This window comes from Danio rerio, chromosome 5 (assembly GCF_049306965.1).
Source record: "Danio rerio strain Tuebingen ecotype United States chromosome 5, GRCz12tu, whole genome shotgun sequence".
NCBI classification, from domain to species: Eukaryota; Metazoa; Chordata; class Actinopteri; order Cypriniformes; family Danionidae; genus Danio; species Danio rerio.
In genome coordinates, this window is record NC_133180.1 from 47228323 (window position 1) to 47250697 (window position 22375).

The 22375-nt window shown below is 33.2% G+C and overlaps 2 protein-coding genes across 21 annotated transcripts in view; one reads left to right on the plus strand and one right to left on the minus strand.

Moving 5' to 3' along the window:
• The window catches only part of ssbp2a (single stranded DNA binding protein 2a), a 70769-nt gene extending 64058 nt beyond the window's left edge, over window positions 1-6711 (minus strand). For 19 of the 20 annotated variants that reach the window (XR_012405960.1, XR_012405961.1, XR_012405968.1 and 16 more), the window contains exon 1: window positions 6542-6711. Coding sequence is in view for 4 of the 20 variants with exons in the window: in XM_073950483.1 (XP_073806584.1) it covers window positions 6542-6594 (53 nt within the window). In the remaining 16 variants the exon portion in view is untranslated. The remainder of the gene's footprint in view (window positions 1-6541) is intronic. The other variant, NM_001110378.1, reaches the window with a different exon arrangement.
• A 3746-nt stretch (window positions 6712-10457) lies between these two features.
• Window positions 10458-18196, plus strand: zgc:110626. The gene is made up of 7 exons (NM_001017889.1): window positions 10458-10745; window positions 10842-10883; window positions 11004-11064; window positions 11385-11532; window positions 11654-11750; window positions 13379-13635; window positions 17491-18196. The coding sequence occupies exons 1-7, from the start codon at window positions 10484-10486 to the stop codon at window positions 17986-17988; spliced, it is 1365 nt and encodes a 454-aa protein (NP_001017889.1). The 5' UTR covers window positions 10458-10483; the 3' UTR covers window positions 17989-18196.
• Window positions 18197-22375: the final 4179 nt, after the last annotated feature.

The window sequence follows — 22375 nt, forward strand, 5'->3', positions numbered from 1 at the left end:
ATCTGTTTTAACATTACTGTGACGGTTGGGTTTAGGGTTGGGGTAGACGCTAATAAAATACAAATAATGGGAAATTTATCTAATTACATTAACAATTATCATTCATTTCCGGCTGCAACTGGATGTGATTTATAGCTGATTAACCATGTGGATGGATGATAACAGCCTTCTGAGCCTACTAAGCACAGATGCCCCCTTCTAACCCAGCTGATAACCACTGATAACGCCCATTCAATCGAGTGATAACATTTGAATTGGCTGGTATATAGTACAAAAAATAAATAAATAAATAAAGTGCCAGTACGTTTTCTGTTAATTTACAGACTTATTTCTCTATATATTATTTAATATACAGTACATTATCATATAACAAACTATTTAAAATGTCAATAAAGTAGAATTTTCAATATCAAAAGTTGACATGGCAGAGATTATGGTCTTTTAATGCAATACACAACTATAAAAAAACACACACAAAATACAGAAACTGTTCATTAACAGATATACATTCCAAGGCATAAACAATTGACTGCTAGTAAAATCAGAGAGGTGGACATAATTATTGGTCATAATTAAGTTTTACCACATTCCCCTGTTTAGATAAGACACTATTATTGGTCATCTGGTGATCACTGTAAAACCTAATAAGTTAAAGTAACACAAACTATTTGAGGAAACCAATTGCAACAAACCATTTACGTTCAAAAACCAATCCTAAAAAACTGTGAACTTAATCCAATTTTAGTACAGTAAAACCTGATAACTGAAGAGAACTCAAACCAACTGAGTACTCTAAAACCCAATAAATTTGAGTTAAAAAAATTATCTATATGAGTACTTACTTTAAGTTGCAGTAATGAGGTATTTAGTTCAAAACTCTTTTCAAATGAGTAGAATTAACTTTCAGAAAATTTTCAGTAAACCACACTCATTTGATAAAGTTGCCTGTTGGGTTTTGCAGTGTGGTTATGTCACTTTGGAAAGCTAAAGGACTTTGAGTTCTGGTTCTGGGCTTCTGGACTACATGCATTTACCATTGAAAGCAGAAGTTTACTTACATTATATAAAAAGGCACATAATCATTTTTAAAAAGTCAGATGTTGATGAGACTAAATTTGTTCTCTTTTAGGTAAGTTAGGATCATCACATTTTTTTTTGTTATGCTTAACAGCAGAATAATGAGAGATATTTCTTTGAAAAATTGTTACAACTTTGGTCAAGTTTACATACAATAAGAATATTATGCCTCTGAAATAACTCAGATGATGGTGTCAAGGTTTTGGAAGTTTCTGATTGGCAAACCCACAACATTAGAATAGTATTTAAGAAAAATCTCAAACACACCGCTTCCTTGTGTGACAACATGGGAAAATCAACAAGCCAAAAATCAACAAAAAAGCCAGATTACAATTTGTTAAATTACACTGGAAAATTTTTGGAGACATGTCCTGTGGTCTGATGGAATTAAGATTTAACTTTTTGGCCATGATAACTAGTGTTACATTTGGAGGACAAAGGGGAAAGCTTAGAAGCTTAGGAACAACATCCCAACTGTGAAGTATAGGGGCGGCAGCATCATGTTGTGGGGCTGTTTTGCTGCAGGAGGAACTGGTCTATTTCACAGCATAGATAGCATCATAAAGAAAGAACATTATGTATTAATACTGTAGCAACATCTCAAGACATCAGCCAGGAAATTAAAACTTGACCACAAATGGGTCTTCCAAACAGAAAGATCCAAACTTGTGGAAAGATAACCAAAACATTTGACCAAAGTTATACCGTTTAAAAGCAAATCTAAAAAAATACCAAGGAAATGGATGCAAACTTTTGACTGTCTAGAAATTAACAAAAAAATTTTTTTTAAATTCTCTCATTATTCTGGGATTAAGCAAATGTTAATCATTTAGGTATTCCTAACAGACCTAAAATATTAAATATTTAGTATTCCTTTTTTTAGAGTGTACTGTATGCTTTAACAGTCAATTCGGTTCAATTCAATTTAATTAAATTTAAGTCAATTAAAATCAATTCATCTTTATTTCTATAACCCTTTTACAATGTAGATTGCGTCAAAACAGCTTAACATAGAAGATCTGGTAAATTGAAAATACTTCATTCCAGAGTTAAAATTCAGTCTACTACAGTGTAATATAATAATGACTGCTGAAAACCCAAAAAATGAAGAGCAAATCCAACAATGTGCAGCTTCACAAGTCCCAAACCAAGCATGCCAATGGTGAGAAACCAACTTCAACATGCATCTCACACTTTCATTTTCACATGAAAGCATCTCCTACTTTAGTGCTCACTAGGGGTTGCACCGACTAGCTTGCTGATCGACTAATCGATTCTAATGCTCTGCTGTGATGCTTTTTAATTGATGCTTTTTAATCGCAGATCACATGTTTTTTTGACCTGAACTACATGGCAGCTTTCCACACAAAGGTGGTTCATTGAATGAAACTGCCCTCAGATTCATTCATTCATTTTATTTTGTCCTTTATTAATCAGGGGTCGCCACAGCGGAATGAACCTATAACTTGTCCAGCATATCTTTTACGCAGTGGATGCCCTTCCAGCTGCAACCCATCACTGGGAAACACTTACACTCTCATTCACACACATTTGGACAATTTAGCTTATCCAATTCACCTATACCACATGTCTTTGGACTGTGGGGGAAACCGGAGCACCCAAAGGAAACCCTGAACATGCAAACTCCACACAGAAATGCCAACTGACCCAGCCGAGGCTCGAACCAACGACCTTCATGCTGTAAGGTGACAGCGCTACCCATTGCGCCACCACGCCATCTGTCCTCTGATTATTTAAAATAATTTGTAAAATGTTATTTTTCCTATGTCAGCATCAAAGATTCACGTGAACTTTAAGTGAACTTTAAATGGTCAAATAGATGCAATCATGCCAGTCAGATCGCTCCATGCAAACACCCTAGAGGGCATATACTATCCAATCATGTTAACGCAACCCAGGAAAAGTAATGTTATTCCTATAAGCCTTTTTCTTTCTTGCCTCATGTTATGAATAACTTCACATGAATCTGTGTGCTGAGGATTGAGTATTGTTACATTCTTACTAGCAAGTGCAGTGATTAATGTCTTTAAAAACTGCATTTATTTAGCAGATAAATTAGCCCAGACACTAATGTTGAAATATTAATGAAATGAAAGAGTTGACAATGCATTTGTTCTGCAGTAAAATCAGTAATGTTGTAATGTTGCAATAATTTGCAACTTGTTATAAGCTGACAAACAGCATGTGTATATGTTTCCTACAAATAATTTGCAGATTGTGGCATGTTGCAAAACATTTGGATCTTGTGTTTTATTGATAACATCTTCAGCGACTAGTCGACATCGACTCGACATAAAACTCGACTTCCAAAAATCTAAAGTTGTTCAACCCCTAGTGCTCACTGATGGGACATTTACTCATGGGTAGCCATGTTTCTGAGCATGGACATGCAAGATGCACAGAGCCAATTAAAATGTAATTTAATTAATGAGGGAAAAGCAAAATGCTGTAAAATAATGTCTAATGAGCATTACAAAGTCGATAATGACATATAATTATAAATATGATAAAATGATCAAGTAAATGTAGGCTATCTAGTTCAGTGTTTCCCAACCCTGTTCCTGAAGGCAAACTAACAATACACATTTTCAACCTCTTCCTTCTTAAACACGGTCACACTTTTCTTTTATAGTCCGTTTGTTGAATTTAAATTCCATTGCATCCACATGCCAACTATTTCTCATTAGATTATAAATAGACTGTTAGGATGGGGTTAGGGTTGAAATTAGGTTTAGTGTAAGTTGACATGTACTTGCAAAACTTCTTATACTGCTCCTTCAACAGACATTTAACTGACTATAAGCAGATATCAAGCAAACATTCTACTAATACTCAAATGGACCATCAAAATAAAGTGTTATCTTAACTCATCAGAACATTAAAAGAGATTCCAAAACCTTAACTGGTCAGATAAGGGGGATATCTAAAATATGTACTGTTAGTGTGCCTCCAGAAACAGGTTTGGGAAACATTGATCTAGTTGATAAATTTGCCTTAAGATTTTTGACTAAAAGCAAGACGGCTGTATTTCAGAAATGCACTGCTACCTAAATGTATTTAATATAGCGCTATAAATTCAATAAAATAATGTATAGAAGTAAAGGTAAATATATTGACTATTTAAGAAATGAAATGACAAACAGAAGAGAAGAGATAATATGCCAAAAAGAAACAAAATGTAAATGTATTTATAAAATTTAACAAATTAATTTTAGCTGAAGGTCATTCAGATAGCTTTTATAATCAATTTTTAATGCACATATAAAAAAGCATCTGCGTATCTAAAGCATTTCCCGAATCAAATCTGGATTTATTCTGCCACGTAAGCAGCTAAAAAATTAAAAATTTATTTATGTTGAACCTAAACTTTCTTAAACTTCAACACATCACAAAACAATGCAGGTTTCTTGACAGGAAAACAAATGCACTTCTCCTAAGTTAAAGCATTACTGTGAAGCTTTACAAACCCTTTCTGAAGGACTGCTTGCATGCAGGCAAACAAAAGAATGTTCTGCTTACAAGGGAAATTCACCATTTTACCTCCATCAGAATACAGCATTAGCATGTACAAGAGAATTAATCATTAATTAGTCAAGACGGTAAGATGAAGAATGATTTAATGCAGTATTATTATAGTTCTTATTTTTAAAAATCATTCAGTTACATGAACAAGTCATCACCATTGTAATTTGAAGTTAACTTTGCTGATGGCTGTCGATACACTGGAAGTCTTCTAAATTAAAATTATCCAAAAACATTTTCAAATAGGCACTTTTTTTAATTAACTACATATTTGCGATCTAAACAACTACATCCTCATCTAAAAAGTCTCAAAAGTACATTATGTAGTCCTACAACAACAGTATTTGTGAAACTATAATAAGTTTAGTGTTTTGCTCCACACTTGTTGAAAGCAGAGTGATACATATGGGTGAAGAGGATGAAACAGTGCTGATACCAGTAGCATATTGCACAGCTATCAAGCCAATCAGAATCAAGAGTCAGACAGAACTGTTGCATGAATACATATTTACATACTTTCTTTTTCTTATTTTTTTATTGCGTATGTGCATTCGACAGAATAAATAATCATCCTTCTATTTTTCCCATCTTGGTCACTTGGTTGGATACAAATTTCACATGTGTTCACGTATGGAGTTCAGGCCAAGAAAAGAACCCTCAGGCAGGCAACCTAGATAAACATCCCAAGCTACATTTTCCACTGAGTGAAAAGCTGTAAGACACATTGTGACATTTTTTTCTTAAGTAGACAGTTTGTATGCCTTTGATTTTAATGTATCAGATCACTTACATGTATCAGATTTAAACCATGTATTACGTTGCTGTTCCTAACACAGTTACAGGCTATAGCTGGCCTTCTGTTTACTCGCCAGAGCCAATTTTTCTCACTTTTGTCAAATGCTTATTGTTATTTCAGGAGGCTGCAAAATCTTATAATACAAAATTATAAAGAATGGTAAAACTACACAAGTCTAACTTTATTGACTGTATTATTTAAATTGGTATGTTAAGGGTAGTTTTAATCACTTTCATGACACTGATAAAGAAATGTTACACCAAGACACATCAGCAAACTATTGACTCCAGGGTAAGCTTATTGATGTTTTAAAAGCAAGTTTGAGGTTAAGAGGTTGCTTTTTATTGTATAAGACAACCGGGTAACTTTCATTACAATTAATTAATAAATTATTAGCGAAAGAGTCATTGAAAAATGTTAGAAAGATCTGTTTGCTGTGCATCCCACTATAAGACTAAAGTTTAGCAGGAGGAAACTACTGTTAAAACACCTAAACACAATTTCCTATATTCATACTCATTTAAGCATCGAACCATGATGATACAAGTATAAAAGTATGAGATTGTCAACTAGCCTACTGTTAAACAATTTAGCATCTTTGTTACCAAGCTTAACATATCTGCCACAGCACCTTACAAGGACAACAAAACCATGCTTGCGTTCATTTAAAATGTCTAAAACCAGGGGGGAAACAGCCAACAGACATTCAGATGGACAGCTGGAAAGGTCACTCGTAATTTCATTAAACACCGAGTTACAATGGAAAACGCAGTATCTAAGTTAGTCTACGTGTCGTTAAAGATAATCAGCCCTAATAAATAAATAAATAAATAAATAATAATAAAGCAACATAACATACAATTAGCATTTGACTGCTGTAAGATGAAGGGAGCAATATTATTCTCAGTTACCATCCAGGCTACTAATCCACACGATTCCCCGAGTTAAAGCCTAGAACAAAATTGTGATAATGCAGAAATCACCTAACTTGTGTGGCGAAGCATAACGTTAGCTGTTACAGCAGCAGCCCAGTACAGGCAGCTGCTGTGTCTTATGTCTCCTCTTTTCAAATGCGTGTGCGCGGCTGCAGATGCGATCTCCTCCATCTACTGATCAATAACTTACTTTTCTCGGGCTTGACTGTCCGACGGCACGCTGCTCTTGCCTTTGGCGTACATGCTGGCACAGAAGCGACTGTCCCGCACCTGTCAACCCATCACAACCTCCGGCGAAACAATCTCGTCACCATAGCGACTCATATAGCTCCACACCATTGGACGGACCGCGGTGAAAACAGTACACTCTCTCTCTCTCTCTCTCTCTCTCTCTCTCTCTCTCTCTCTCTCTCTCTCTCTCTCCGTTATCTGACTGAGCAAAGAAACATAGGTGGCCACGCCCACTCAACACCTTTCAATACATGTATCTGCAGCCACGCCCTCTACAATTCAGTGGGTTCAAAAGAATGGCCCTGATCAAAAAAAAAAAAAAAAAAAAAAAATTCAACAATTACAAATTTGGTTTTATTCGGTTTTAGTGGAACTGTAATAAACATATGAACCTCTAATTGCTATATGTGGCATGCTAAAACCTTGAAAAAACTGATTAAAGACCCTTAAAATGCACGTGGGTTCTGATGTTAAAAATGGTTTGGTTTGTAATGGTTTCTAATGATGTTTGTAGTGTAAACTGTTACCATTTCTGTTATGTTAAAATATCTATGGTTTAAGCAGGGGTGAAGAAGATATAACGTAACATTTCAGCCTCACAAACACTTAAATATCTTTAATACTTTTAAGTTACTAATGTCAAAATGTCCTTTGCCTTTGTCAACAAAAAGGTAAAAGGTAAAGGAACTTAATGTTTGCTGAAAAAATAAAAAATAAAAATAATAATAAATAAAAAAAATAATGTTTGCAGAGCAGTGGTCCCCCTGCCCGCAGGATTGGATCTGGTTTAAATTAATCGTGCTGCCATCTAGTGGACAATATCAATTCAAAAAAAAAAAAAAAAAATATATATATATATATATATATATATATATATATATATATATATATATATATATATATATATATATATATATATATATATATATATATATATATATATATATATATATAGACTTTATCTTTTGAACAAGGAATAACAAATAAAAGTAAATGGTAAATGGTTATGATAAAAGATTAAAAGTAAAAAAAAATACAATAATAGACACGTTTGCAATATCAAGCATAACAAGCTCTTTTATACAGTTAAAGAAAAATCAAGACGTGAACGAGACTGGATGTTTTGGAAGTTAAACCAAAAACAAAACAGAAAAACAAATCAAAAAACGTTAATAAAAACAGAAAAAAAATTATTTATTACGTAGAAAATATGCCAGAGTGTACAGATAAAGAAGAATAAATAAAAAATATATATCATAAAAAAGTCTTATTTGCTCTTTTTTAAACAATGTTCTCCAAACTGTTTTAGTAACTTTTAAGTAATTGAATTAAATATTTTCTTGGATCTTTTCTTATTAATGTGAAATTTGTCTAAAATAGATCAAATGTACAAACAATGCAAAATGAGTAGCTCATAAGGAAATAATGCATAAAACAATTTCCAGTGTATAAATATAGTCACCTTGGAATTTTAAGGGTCTATCTGCATTCTGAGTGATTTTGAGATAATTAATGAGCTTCAAAGTTGTTGTATTCCACAGCAAACAGTATGTGTGTAACATTTGTTTTTTAAATAAAAGTCTTAAAATGAAAACAACTAAAAAAAAATCCCATAATGTAAATAAGATGTCTTTTAATAAGAATGTCAATAACTCAATTTTGACAAAAAAGTCATATAGAACCTTATAACTGGTGACGATATTTTCTAAATATGATTTTAAGCTTTTACATGTAGCCATATCACCTGTTATAATATTTTTTATATATTTATTTCCTTAATGATTTCCAAGTGTCTTTAAAAAAGCTACCTTTAACATATATTTTCTCTGAAGAATTACTTCTATATGCTCTATAGGTTAGATATGGCAAGAACAAATACAGTATTGGATACAGTTATCATACTCCTTTGGAGTAATTGAAAAAGTAAAAACTAATTTATCTAAAACATTTTAACTGTAAATAGGTTATTTAATTATAGAAGTTTTTCAACTAACACAATATAATTTTCATTCCAACTTTTGAAGAAGAGAGATTTGTTCTTATATACCTATTATTCCAAATAACTACACATTTTATTACAAAGTCTGTGAAGCATCTCTTTTGTAACATTACAGCACATCTGTCCACGCACCTTTGCTGCGCTGAGGGGTTATGACTTCATTAATCCAGACGTATTATTTTTGTAGTCTCCAAACTTCGTTTGCTGTAGGCTTTGCTAAGCTAACTTTGTAAAAGCCAATGTCTCCCTTTGCATTAAACTTTGAGGGTCTTACATTCAGAGATGTTGTTTATGTTATGTTCACACATCTACATTACACATCAACTTAAGTTTTAAATATGATATCGCAGTGGACCACCCCTTTAAACGGAGTGTATTGCTTTGTGTTGCCTACTGCAGGTAGGTAGTGCTGTCGCCTTGCAGCAAGAAAGTTGCTGGTTCGAGCCTCGGCTGGATCAGTTGGAATATTCTGTGTGGAGTTTGCATGTTCTCCCCATGTTTGCGTGGGTTTCCTCCGGGTGCTCCAGTTTCCCCTACAAGTCCAAAGACATGTGGCACAGGTGAATTGGGTAGGCTAAATTGTCCTTAGTGTGTGTGTGTGTGTGTGTGTGTGTGTGTGTGTGTGTGTGAATGAGAGTGTATGGGTGTTTCCCAGTGATGGGTTACAGCTGGAAGTGCATCCGCTGTGTAAAACATGTACTGGATAAATTGGCGGTTCATTCGGCTGTGGTGACCCCAGATTAATAATGGGACTAAGTTGAAAAGTAAATGAATGAATGACTGAATGCTTACTGCAGATGAAGTTGGTGTGTACTTTATTTGTCAAATTATTATTTTTGTTATTTTTGTGTCCTGAAGAATAATTAAATAAAACTGTGGCTGTTTTTTCTGTGGTTGTTTACAGTGGGCAGCTAATTTACTAAGCGATTCATATTATTCACATTTTATTGCTCAGTTCTCTGCCATTTTTTCTAAATAGGTATTTCATTTGTGGACATAAAACATCCGTGTCAATTTATTATTAATTTTAAATTAAATAAAACAACAATGTTTCATGTGAATGATCAAACAAAATTATTATAAAAATGTATAGTTGCACAAATATTACCAATAAGGCAGCATTTAAATTTAGTATTAGATTATGATATTATTTCTAACATTATTAATTAAAAGGTAATTAAATCCACCCAGTAGGTGGCAGTAGGACACGGTCTTAATCAATGACTGGTCTTAATTTATTCAAATGGGGGAATTCAATAAAACAAATAGATCAGTAAATAATAAATGTCGAAACTCATTGCATTTATTGACGACATACTGACCAGGTATATGTAAAGATTTAATAAAGATTTTCACTCATGCTGGAACATGTAACAACTGATAATATCAAGTTATGTTCAAAGCAGCAAAGTAAAAATAAATATATTATTGATTAAATGAAATAAAAGTTAATTAAATAAACCTAAATGATAAGTGAAAAGGTTGTAAACATATACTTTCCTTGATAAACAAACAGCTTATTCCTATTCTTAAAAACTTAAAATATATATTTATATATATATATATATATATATATATATATATATATATATATATATATATATATATATATATATATATTTATTTATTTATTTATTTATTTATTTATTTATTTTTTTTTACTCAGAAAGCACTTCAGTATTGCAAAAGAAACATTTGGACACATGCCCAATACTGTAATGGTCTTAAAGCACAACCTGCAATGTTTTCAGTTGTAAATTTTACAGACTGTCAGTGACAGTGTAGCCTACTACGCCACACCCACAGCTGGAAGTGCTTTACTTGCGGACTGTTTCCTGTGCATCGCTACAAAGCATTCCATTCACTTTAGATAGACGACAGAAACTGGCATAAGGAGGCACGATGTCGCTCACTGTGAAAAACATTTCTGTCATTTACAATCCTATCAATCAGAACAATACTTTCACCAGCGGGGATTATATATCTGGAAAAGTCATTCTGGAAGTGGTAAAAGACACTCAAATGCAGTCGCTGAGTGTGAAAATTAAAGGCAAAGCAAATGTTTGCTGGTCAGAGCGACACGGTAAAACCACTGTTCTTTATTCGGATAAAGAGAAGTTTTATTCGGTGGAGAGGTTTTTCGTTCAGACCGACACAAAACATGGTAGGTGTCTGCTCGACTACTTTAGTTTTTGCAACATGAAGCCGAGTCGATTTATGTAACCAGCTTTACCCTGTGCTTGTAACTTGATCTTTTTAGCAAATGACCATGAAATGCTGAAAGATCCATCCGGGCAGCCTTGTAAGTCTTTTTTCCCTTCTTTTTCAAATGAATATTGCAGATAAATAATAAAAAAAATAAACTTTGAAAAAAATAAATATGCACATTTTAACTTTTTTTACTTTGTTTTTGATTTGTTAGACTCTTCGGTGGTGGCACCAGGGCGTCATGTTTACCCTTTCACCTTTCAGTTGCCCTTACAGTAAGTCTTTTAAGAAGACCAAATACATGATTAAATTTATAGATTAATAAAAAATCTGTGTTTGTATTCATGTTGTGTTCAGATTTGCAGAGATTGAAATGAGTAAAATAAATACATAAATTAATTAATTAATTAAATTATTAATTTAGAAGTGCTGAGTAAGGATTTTTCTTTCACATTGAACTTGGGTAAACCTTCTTAACTAAACCATCTGTCATATTTATTCATACTATTATAGCTAATATTTATTATTTTATATTTCTAAGCTGTATTTTTAAAGAATTCTAACAAGTGAGACTTTCATGCTGTTCAATCTACAGACACTTTCCTTCAACCTACAAGGGTTCAGTTGGAAAAGTTCTCTACACTTTGGAGACAAAACTATCCAGATCAATGCGTGTGTCTAGCAAAGCCAAAGCAGAGTTTAACTATGTTCCCTGTCCTGTTGTTACCAATCCTGAACTAATGGTAAGACTACGACTAAAATGCCATGTGGTGTCTGACTTTCTAATCTACAGTATACCATACATTCCCCTCTGTCTAGCTGAGCATCAGTTGCCTAAGAAGTATTATGTTTATACCTGTTTAGGCTCCTCAGTATGGAACCAAAGATAAACAAATGTCGTTCTTCACCTCTGGGAGTGTCTCCATGAACATAAGCACAGAGAAAATGGCATACCATCTTGGTAAAATTATATTTTAATGTTTGTTTTAGTTTGTGTTTGTTGTCAGTCAGTTCAAAGTAGATATGGACACTTTTCACAAAGCTATTCAAGCGTTTGAATTTTTTTTCTAATTTTACCCATATTTGAAATAAGATAAAACTGATGTTTGAAATGCATGTAAAACTGTAGACATGAAACTTATTCAAGTTTGAGCTACATGCTTTGTCAGCAGTCTTGTGTGGAAAGGATTAAGATGTTGAATGTGATCTTTTCAGGCAGTGTGCTTCTCTTTTAGCTACACATTTCACGTTTGAAGTCAACCAGAAAGCCCCCTCCTACCACCACCCCACTCACAACTTGCACAGCTGGTTTATAGCTCGTTTAAACTTCTCGGTTTAAGTAATCCACCATAGACTTGTGGCAAAATGTATTTACAGAGATTAAATTACATGAATGCATATCAACACCGTTTTATTTCATCAATTAGGACATATTTCTGGTCCTGAAGCAACATTCCAATCAGATCTTAGGCACTAGTTTGTAATTTATGTCAAGTTTAGGCTTAAAGTTAGGGTTATTTTTCTATACATTTTTAATCCATTTATTACCCTGTAGGAAGGGGTTTTAACCAAAGTTATCAGTATGATAGTAAAAATCTGTACATTTCTAGTCTAACCAATATTTTGCAATCTTATACCAAAAACGGAAATAAGGGAAGTATTAATAGCTTAAAATGTGGGAGAGCGTTGATATTATGCGATTGTATTGTATTGCAATATGGAACAATTATATGTTGATGTTAAATCAAAAATAATTCACAAATACTTGAAAATGAGATGATTTTATGACAATAATTCTCTATGGTTACAACTGAATTAATTACAAATAACTGTATGAAATGAAAAACATATGATATAAACTGTACCCAGCTTAAATGTTAAATTTCAAGTTACCAGAGGTCGAAGAAGAGATACAGGGGGAGGGAGGGAGAGAGAGAGAGACAAAGAGAGCAGGCCCAGAAGTTAGCCTGATTACAGTAGAGTCAAAGAAGATAGCCTCCAGAGGAGGAGAGGAGCAAGGCAGGAAATCGCAGAGACAGAAAAAGAGAGGCCAGGAAAAAATACGGAGCAGAGTTGTACACATATTTTGTATCTTTTATATATTTTGAATGGCCCAAATGTTGAGCCATTCAAACTGACTAATCAACATGTGACCACATCGTAAAACCCCCTAAGTCCACATACCAGGCCCTGATCTTATCAGTATCTGCCTTTGGAGTCAGTATGGACCTTCTTGAGTCAGAAAGGCATGTTTTTTCATACAAACAAATGCATATGATAATTAAGCCTCTTACAACCCCCTCTGGTTTTAGAAATAGTTTACAGTTGGGGTTAAGTTTAGGCGGAGGGAATAAGTGTGGATTACATTTTCTCACAGAATTGATGTTCCATTAACACAAGCTAATCAAGGATCGCATCCACCAAAAACAGTTTACAGAACAGTCTTGATTTTTATAGCTTACTGTACGTAATTCTGAATAACTGAATGACAATTTTGTCAAAATGTCAGGCAGAAACAGTTTCCAGTGATATTTTATGTATTTATCATAAGTAATGATCTAATGACCTAATTGTTGTGTCTTTCTCTAGGAGAGGGCTTAAAATTTTTGGCTGAAGTTCAAAACAATTCCTCTCGTGCAGTCAAGCCAAAGTACTGCCTGTATGAAAAACACAGTTTTTTTGCCAGAGGAAAGAGAAAACTTCACACGCACGACATTTTTAAAGAAATGGGGGAACCCATTGAGCCAAGCTCAAAGAAAACCATCACCACGGTGCTGACCATTCCTCCCAGCCTTACAGTCTCAATCCTAAACTGTAGGATCCTCAAGGTTGAGTACAGACTGAGGGTGAGTTACAGCATCTAAAGTAGTGGTGCCCAAACTTGGTCCTGGAGGGCCGGTGTCCTGCAAAGTTTAGTCCCAACTCCAATCAGACACCTTGGCTAGCTAATCAAGCCCTTACTAAGCATTCTAGAAAGATCTGTGCAGGTGTGTTGAGGCAAGTTGGAGCTAAAATCTGCAAGACACCAGCTCTCCAGGAATGAGATTGGACACCCCTGATCTAAAGCAAATGGTGCATTCTACTTTATGCAATGGTACGCAGACCAATTAAAATATTACTTGAAGTGGTTTATGCCAGTTAAAAATTTTGCCCTTTTTGAGAAGGTGCTGACGCCACACTACTGTCATGAGTGGCATCAAAGTACGAAGAGATCAAAGAGATACTTAACGATTGGCTATACTCTCTACATAACAATGATCATGTGTTACAGGTTTATTTGACAACCTCAGTCTCACAGTTTCGTCAAAGAAAAAAAAAGGGGAGGGGGGATATTTGTTGTCAACAAACTTGACGGTATTCAGTCATGTTACTAGCAGAGAGGACCTATGAATTTATGCACTTCTGATTCACTCATTTAATGAATGAACCACATTATTGCTGACAACAAAGATGAGACTATAATGTTGTCAAAAATATAACTAACCAACATTAATATATGTATATATAATCTGCTTAATTGAGCTGGTAATTCATTAAACAAGTGGATCGGAGTGTGCAGATTCATTAACGTTAATGGCACAGCAGACCTGTCGAGTTTCTGTTTATCAAGACTTTTTTTTACATTAATACTCCTACTAATGGGCTAAATGCACACAGACTTTTTTTGAACTGTCTTTCCATAACAAAATTGTCATGTTTAAGATCTGATTTCTTTCAAAATCAGCAATCTTCATTGCATGTTAGATATATGATATAAAGTGAGTCTCAGTTTTTACAAAAAGCAGTGCATTAAATTCTATTTTCCTCGCCATGTCTTTAAAATGACAGTTTATTTTACCCCTGTATTTTCAATGGAATTTCTGCGCTAGACTGTTGCAACTGACGGCACTAGTGGTTACAATGGTCTTTCATCACCTTTTACTCTTGAACAACTAAATGAATGCTTAAGTCTAATTAAATAAATGCTTTGTAATTACATTACAATACAACATGGATGCTGTATAAAAAGCCTTGGGAAATTGAAAATAGTTTTAATTTTAAGCTTTGTAAGTTTATCATTGGCTTTAAAACACCAGCTGTGCATAGAGCCCATTCTCATATACAGTCTTTCAATACAACACAATGAACTTTTTCATGCCATCTCCATCCCGTGAAGCATATTCATCAAGATATTACATATATTTTTTTCTTCATTACTTTAAGTTAAGCTAAATTAGTTGTGTGCATATTGTTTTTTTTTTTTTTTTTTTTTTAAGATGCTTTACTGTGTTCAGCTTCATTACTGTTACAACCCCTGGACAGTCTAGGGGAGTGGGAATTTGGTTAAAACAAACACTCAATGAAAATTATACTCAAAGTAATAAACACAAACAATCAAAACCAGAACTATCTTATTAATATCAAATCCCCTCTAATTTAGTCTGATTAACACAAATGTGAAAAATAAATCCAACGTCCAAAGATGTCTCACCTAAACTATATTAACTATACACTTAACCAAAAATACAAGGATTGGCACTCAGCACCTTCCCTAGTGTATTTCTAAACAGTTGAAACTCCTACGTGTTAGAATGTTAAAAAGTGTGTCACATGACCTACTCGCTTACCAGTCTTTCTACCAAACCTCTGTGGAGAAACAGGAAACGGAATGAATAGTTACACACTGATAAAAACAGATAGTGACTACATCAAAATGACAACACGATGTAAATAGTTTTGAAGACTGACAATATATAGCTTAACAAAATGGAGATATAACCACTAATAGAATAAGCAATTGAAGAGCACAGAAATTATCATACTAAGCCATAAAATGCTGACGACTTTTGGCAGACAAGGCTCATAAAGAAAGCTAGAGTGAGGCGACACTGGAAACTTTTTGCAGCTTAGGAACTAATCAGCGGTGCGTTTCCCAAACAACAACATAACTCACAGCTGAACGAACATAGTACGATGCATCGTTTGGGAATAGATGTAGTGATGAGTGTTTCCCAAAAGCCTTAGATTCTCTGTCGCAGATCCATCATTTGAACCACGTTAGTTATAACATATAACGCCCATGTTGATGCTCTAAAGGGGTGGAGTAACAACTTCTTGAGAGAAGAACCCCATAATTTCTTTGTGGAAATAATATTGTTTTACAAGCACACGCATTTAAGATAAAATCCAATATTAGTTTTGGTAAAAAACTGCACTTAATTTTTATATTAATTGAAATATATTTATAACACATACAGTATAGGGCCTATGTTTCCAAATATTATTGAGAACATTACATATTCTATTCTAAAACATAAAATCACTTACAAAGGCTAGCATGTATTCTAATATCATATATACATAATATAAATTAATAATGAAGCTATTTATTATGAAATGAAGTTTAATATTTATTATTTATTAGGAAATGAAAAAAAAAAATCACACTTTAAAAATAATATTATTAATAATAATGATCATGATTATTATGAATATTATTATTATTTTTAAGTAGGATAGTTTTTTTTTTTCTTAAAGTCTACTTTTACAAATTTACATGCAAACCGCTGCAGAAATTTTCTAACCAACAGATCCATGTCATATACAGTACAGATACTTAATAAAATACTTAATAAATAACCCACTTTAAATTAAAAGCATTAACATATGCTATATATTTTGTTTTCACAAGCTTTGAAGACATAACGTAGATTCCGCTTTTAAATAATAGGTCACCTATAGCTTTCGTCATGAGCCATGGCTGTGTTCAAAAAGACATCAATGTTTTTTAAAGTGCACTACGAAGGGAGCGCAATTGTAAACATGAAGTTCGCTAAAACTGAACTGTAAAAATACTTTGAAAGGAAATGACACCTAAGAGTGATGACTTTAATGCTTTTCTTTAAAAATCGTTCCAAGTTTAAATGTTAGAATGTTTTAAATGAATATGGCATGGAGGGATAATTGGGAATAGAACACAGGCAGGAACTATATTTCTAACCACAGCTCTAGAGGTGTAGTTGCAAGCATAGAAGTTTGAGACGCAGTTTGCGAATGTTCGTTGGAGCGATGGATTTGGAAGACGCCAAATCAACAAACTATGTTTGTAATGACAGAACTTGCAACTTTAGTTGGCTAAGGATGGTTTTGGGAAACGTACCCCAGGATGAGCCGGATGCGCAATTGGTTAAAGCAAGCTTTATTTAACCAACCAATTAGTGACAGAGGTAGACAAAACAAGGAAGTTAACTTGGGTGGTAAAAAGAAAAACACGTAATGAGATGCATAATAAAAACATAAATAAGCAATACCTGCTGGCACTTATCAAATACTTTTTTGGATAATTATTTTCAATGAATAACTTGTATCAGTTTACTAAATATTTAATATATAATGTGATCATTATTGGTTGTTGATCACACAATGTGATCTGTCATGACTGCAGAATATTTCGAGAGCCCAAAGTGTCCGACTTGTCGGCTCTGTTTTTACCTCCGCCCCTTGACTGTACTCAGCTCATATTATTGACAGCAGTCTGCAGCCATGGTTGAAATAGAGCGCACCTAAAAACAGCTGCTTGTTGTAATGATGTGAACTGTGTGATCAATTTGTATTTAAACCTGGATCTTGATGTGTTTACAGTCTTAAAACAAGACTCAAATAGAGATGAGTTTCAGTTGTCATTGTCCAGTCTCAATAATTGGTTTGTCATTTGTGTCTAGGTTTACTTGGATGTGAAATATGCATCAGATCCAGAGATCAAATTCCCAATAGTGATTCTTCCTGTTCAGCCTGTATCAGGTGCAAATGGTGCTAGAAATAATGACTTTGGAATTTGGAATCAGCCACCGCCAGGCATTGCAGGTCCCAACCCACCTCCTACAGCTCCATCAGCCCAACCACACAATATGGCTGGACCACCTGGTCAGTTTAGTGCTCCTGGTAATTACGGACCTCCTGTTGGTCAATTTCCATCTCCTGGTTACCCTGGACCTCCTTTGGGTCAGGGTGGTCCTCCTAGTTACACTGGACCTCCTCTGGGTCAGTTTGGGGCTCCTGCTTTTCCTGGACCTCCAGGTCAGTCCGCTCCCTCTTATTACAGTGGAGCTCCGGGCCAGTTTGGTTCTTCAGTTCCACTTCAGTCAAGCACATCAGCTCCACCTCCATATCAGGAATACAAGTTTTATCCACAACTGCCAGATCAGCCAGAAAAATCTTGACAAAATCATTTTGGAATAACTTTCTAGGTTCCTTTTATTGTTGTGTTGTTTAAAAAGCTGCAGTTTGGGAATCATTTCTCACTTTTAATGAACCATTAACTATGACTGGCGTATTTGCTGAGCATCTGATTTGGTGTTTATTTATAATTTGGTTGTTAATAAATTTAGTCATGGGGTAGAATTACAGGATGTCAAATGTGGTCATGCAGAATAATAAGGCATCAATAAACCGACATTGTGCTAGTAATATGCAATCTAATGAACAACAAAAGTGAGAGTTGGTCCCTGAAAAAAAAAAAAAAAAAAAAAACATTACTGTATCATATCTACAATGACCTATATTATTTTTGTAAGTTAGTAGTTCACTTTTAATATTTAAATAAATGAACATAGATCTATCATAGTATTATTTTTGTATGCTTAACCATCTGTGTGGTGCTAAATTCTGCATCACATACAGTATGATAATACTGCTATATTTGTACTGAAGTGAATGCAGTTCTATTCTTCAGTAGTGTTCTTTGCCATATACATTTTGCAGTGAAAGTAGGCCAACCATTAGTGTGAAGGTTTACCTAAATTGTGCGGTTAAAGGGATAGTTCAACCAAAAATTAAAAAAAAAATAAATAAAAAAAAAATATATATATATTTATATATATATATATATATATATATATATATATATATATATATATATACATATATATATATGTATATATGTATATATGTATGTATATATATATATATATATATATATATATATATATATATATTTTTTTTTTTTTTTTTTTTTTTTTTTTTAATATATACTTTACTCTTCCTTAACTTGTTCCAAACCTGTTTGACATTATTTCTCATGTTGAACACAATAGAAGATATTTTCAAGAAAATTGGAAACTTGTAATCTTGTGTTTGAAACCACTTCAGGGTGAGTAAATGTTTGTTTATGTGTGAACTATCCCTTTAACACACAAACATGTTTTGTATTGAATTCTGTGATGCTATACTGCATGTTGACAGAATAATGTATTCTGTGTTGTCATTTAGAAGTAAAATGAAATCTGTTTTATTTACAAATATTATAAGATAAGCCTTGTGAAAAAAGGAAAATTTAAAGTTTGTGTAGATAAATACACAAACTTGTTGTGTAGACACAGGTGTTGTTTGTATCAAAGTAGCCTTTTAATAGGCTATTTTTTAAAGCTACACATTATAAATGTAACCTCATGTTCTTTAGCAGTTAAAATCTTAAAAATCATAGTCTTGAAGAGGACCATTGCGTTGGTTGCTTTTGATTGTGCTTCGGGTTCCTTGATGTGTGGATGAATTTGCTTTGTGAAACCATTACAATCTATTTAAATATCTTCTATTTTATGTTCTTATAAAATGTAAACAATAAAAACACTAATCCCTTTTCAAATAAATAAATCAAAAGCTTAACCAATATGTTTTATGTGTAAAATAACTTTCAACTTGTATTACTCCCACAGTACACACTTAACAGGGGTGTGTTTCCCAAACAACAACAACATAACTCGCGGCTGAACTATCATAGTACGATGCATCGTTTGGGAAAAGAATGATGTAGTGACGAGTGCTTCCCAAAACCTGTAGTTTCTCTGTCGCGGATCTATCGCTTGAACCATGTTAGCTATAACGTAAAATGCCCATAATGATGCTTTAAAGGGGTGGAGTAACAACTTCTTTAGGGAAGAACCCCATAATGTCTTTGTGCAAACTATATTGTTTTATACACACAATCCAAAATTGTTTTTGGTAAAAACATGCACTCGCTTTCCATATTAACTTAAATATTTGTATGGCACATATAGGGCATTTGTTTGCTTTACTAGTATTATTGCAAAGTTGAACATTACATTCTCTATTCTAAAACATAAAATCACTTATAAAAGCTAACACTATTCTAATATAATTTTATATTTATTATTTATTAGCCTAGGAAATTTTAAAAATCCTACTTTAATAATAATAATAATAATAATAATGATAATAATATTTAACATTATAACATTAATGATGATTATGATTATTAAGTAGAATATTATATATTTATTTATTTTATTATTTTTTTAAAGGTCTACTTTTACAATTAGACAGATGCAAACCACAGCAAACAAGTTCTAACCAACAGACCCATGTCATATACTGTACAGATACTTCATAAATAATCTACTTTAAGTTAAAAGAATGAATGTTTGCTATATATTTTGTTTTCACAAGTATTGAAGACGTAACATAAATTCCGCTTTTAAATAATAGGTCTCCTATAGCTTTCGTAATAAGGATGTGTTCAAAATGACATCAATGTTTTCAAAGTGCACTGCGAAGGGAGTGCAATTGTAAACATGAAGATCGCTAAAACTGAACTGTAAAAATACTTTGAAAGCAAATTACACCTGAGAGTTGACCTTAATACTTTTTTTTAATTTCAATAATTCCAACTTTGAATGTTAGAGTGTTTCATATGAATAGGGCATGGGGGGATAAGTGGGAATAAAACACAGCCAGGAACTATGTTTCTAACTACAGCTCCAGAGGTGTAGTTTCAAGTGCTCAAGTTTGTGACGCAGTTTGCGAATGCTCGTTGTAGCAATGGATTTGGAAAATGCCAAATCATCGAACTATGCTTGTAAGAACGGAACTTGCAACCTTAGTTGGCTAACGATGGTATTGGGAAACGCACCCCAGAATAGTTGTGGCTACGTGTATACGAAATATGTTGATGTATTTAACTTTTTCTTCAGTAGAACAGAAGGATTTTTTTTTTTACTTGAAACTGTGGTTCTTGTCAATTTAGAAAATGCAAGTCAACAAAATGAAAGTGGCACTCGATTATTCATTGTACTCCTGAGAATACAGTCTTTCTGTGCAAGATACTGGACATCATTAATAAATTAAATTTTTTGTAAATTTAAACCTTTTATGACAAGCTACAGCATTCATTGTAAGCACGCAGATATGAACAATACAACATAATCTTCCTCTGTGTAAACAAACAGCATAAGCTAGTGTAAGGTAGTAATACAGCAACAAGACACTCACCTCTCATGTAGTTTCCTTCAGGGGTTTGCTACAGTGGAATAGACTGCCATGTTCAGTTTCTTGCATATGTTGTTTTGCAATAAAAGATGTCAATGTATCATCAGAAGCCACAGGTATACATTTTATATATAAATGGTGTCTCAAAGCATAAAAAAAAGTTTTCTGAGCACAATTAAGTTAATTTGAAACTGCACAACAACAATATCAGACATTTAAGTGCACACAATAAAACTAAAGCATTTGATTCATAGGTAGTTCAATTCTTAGCCAAAGTATAATCACACACTTGGCTAAAGACCGAATACCAAACATATTTCTTATGTTTTGTTTTTTTCTTCTTTTTTCAAAAAGTGTAAAAAAAAAAAACTAGCTCAAGTTTTGTTTGTGTACACAACAACCCTCCAAAATGATCCAACAGAAACAAATCAGTATTTGCTTTGTCATCTGCTTGATCACTACATTCACTTGAAGTCAGAATTATTAACCCCCCTGAATTATTAGCCCTCCTGTTTATTTTTTCCACAATTTTTGTTTAACGGAGAGCAGATTTTTTCAGCACATTTCTAAACATAATAGTTTTAATAACTCATTTCTAATAACTGATTTCTTTTATCTTTGCCATGATGGCAGTAAGTACTATTTGACTTGATATTTTTCAAGACACTTCTATAGTGACATTTAAAGGCTTAACTAGGTTAATTAGGTTAACTAGGCAGATTAGAGTAATTAAGTTATTGTATAATGATGGCTTCTTCTATAGACTATGCAATAAAAATATTGCTCAAAGGGGCTAATAATTTTGTCCTTAAAATGTTTTTTTTAAAAATGTTAAATGATATAGCCAAAATAAAACAAATAAGACTTTCTCTAGAAAAAAAAAGAAAAGTTTCCTTTCTCTGTTATACATAATTTGGGAAATATTTAAAACAGAAAAAAAAAATTAAAGGGGGGCTAATAGTTCTGACAAAAAAAAAAAAAAATCACTACTCCTACACCAATTTTACCTTTTTAAAAAAAACAAATTCAGTCATTTCACTAATAGCCTGGCTTGATTGTCAATACATTAATAAATCTGCATAAAATGATTCCTTCATCATTTTACTCCTAATGTCTTCAGTTGATGATGCTCCACTTCTCTTTATATTCTATATTTTTATTCCTTCCACTGTTCATGCCAAATATTTAATGCCCTTTTTTCTGATCACATTTGTAATCTTCAAAGTTTTGTTTCATGTGCTCCAGTCCCAGAACAGCTGCTCAGCTTGTGCATGACCCACTGCTATACATTTAAGCAGAAACCATTGGATTCAAAGTCATTCAAGC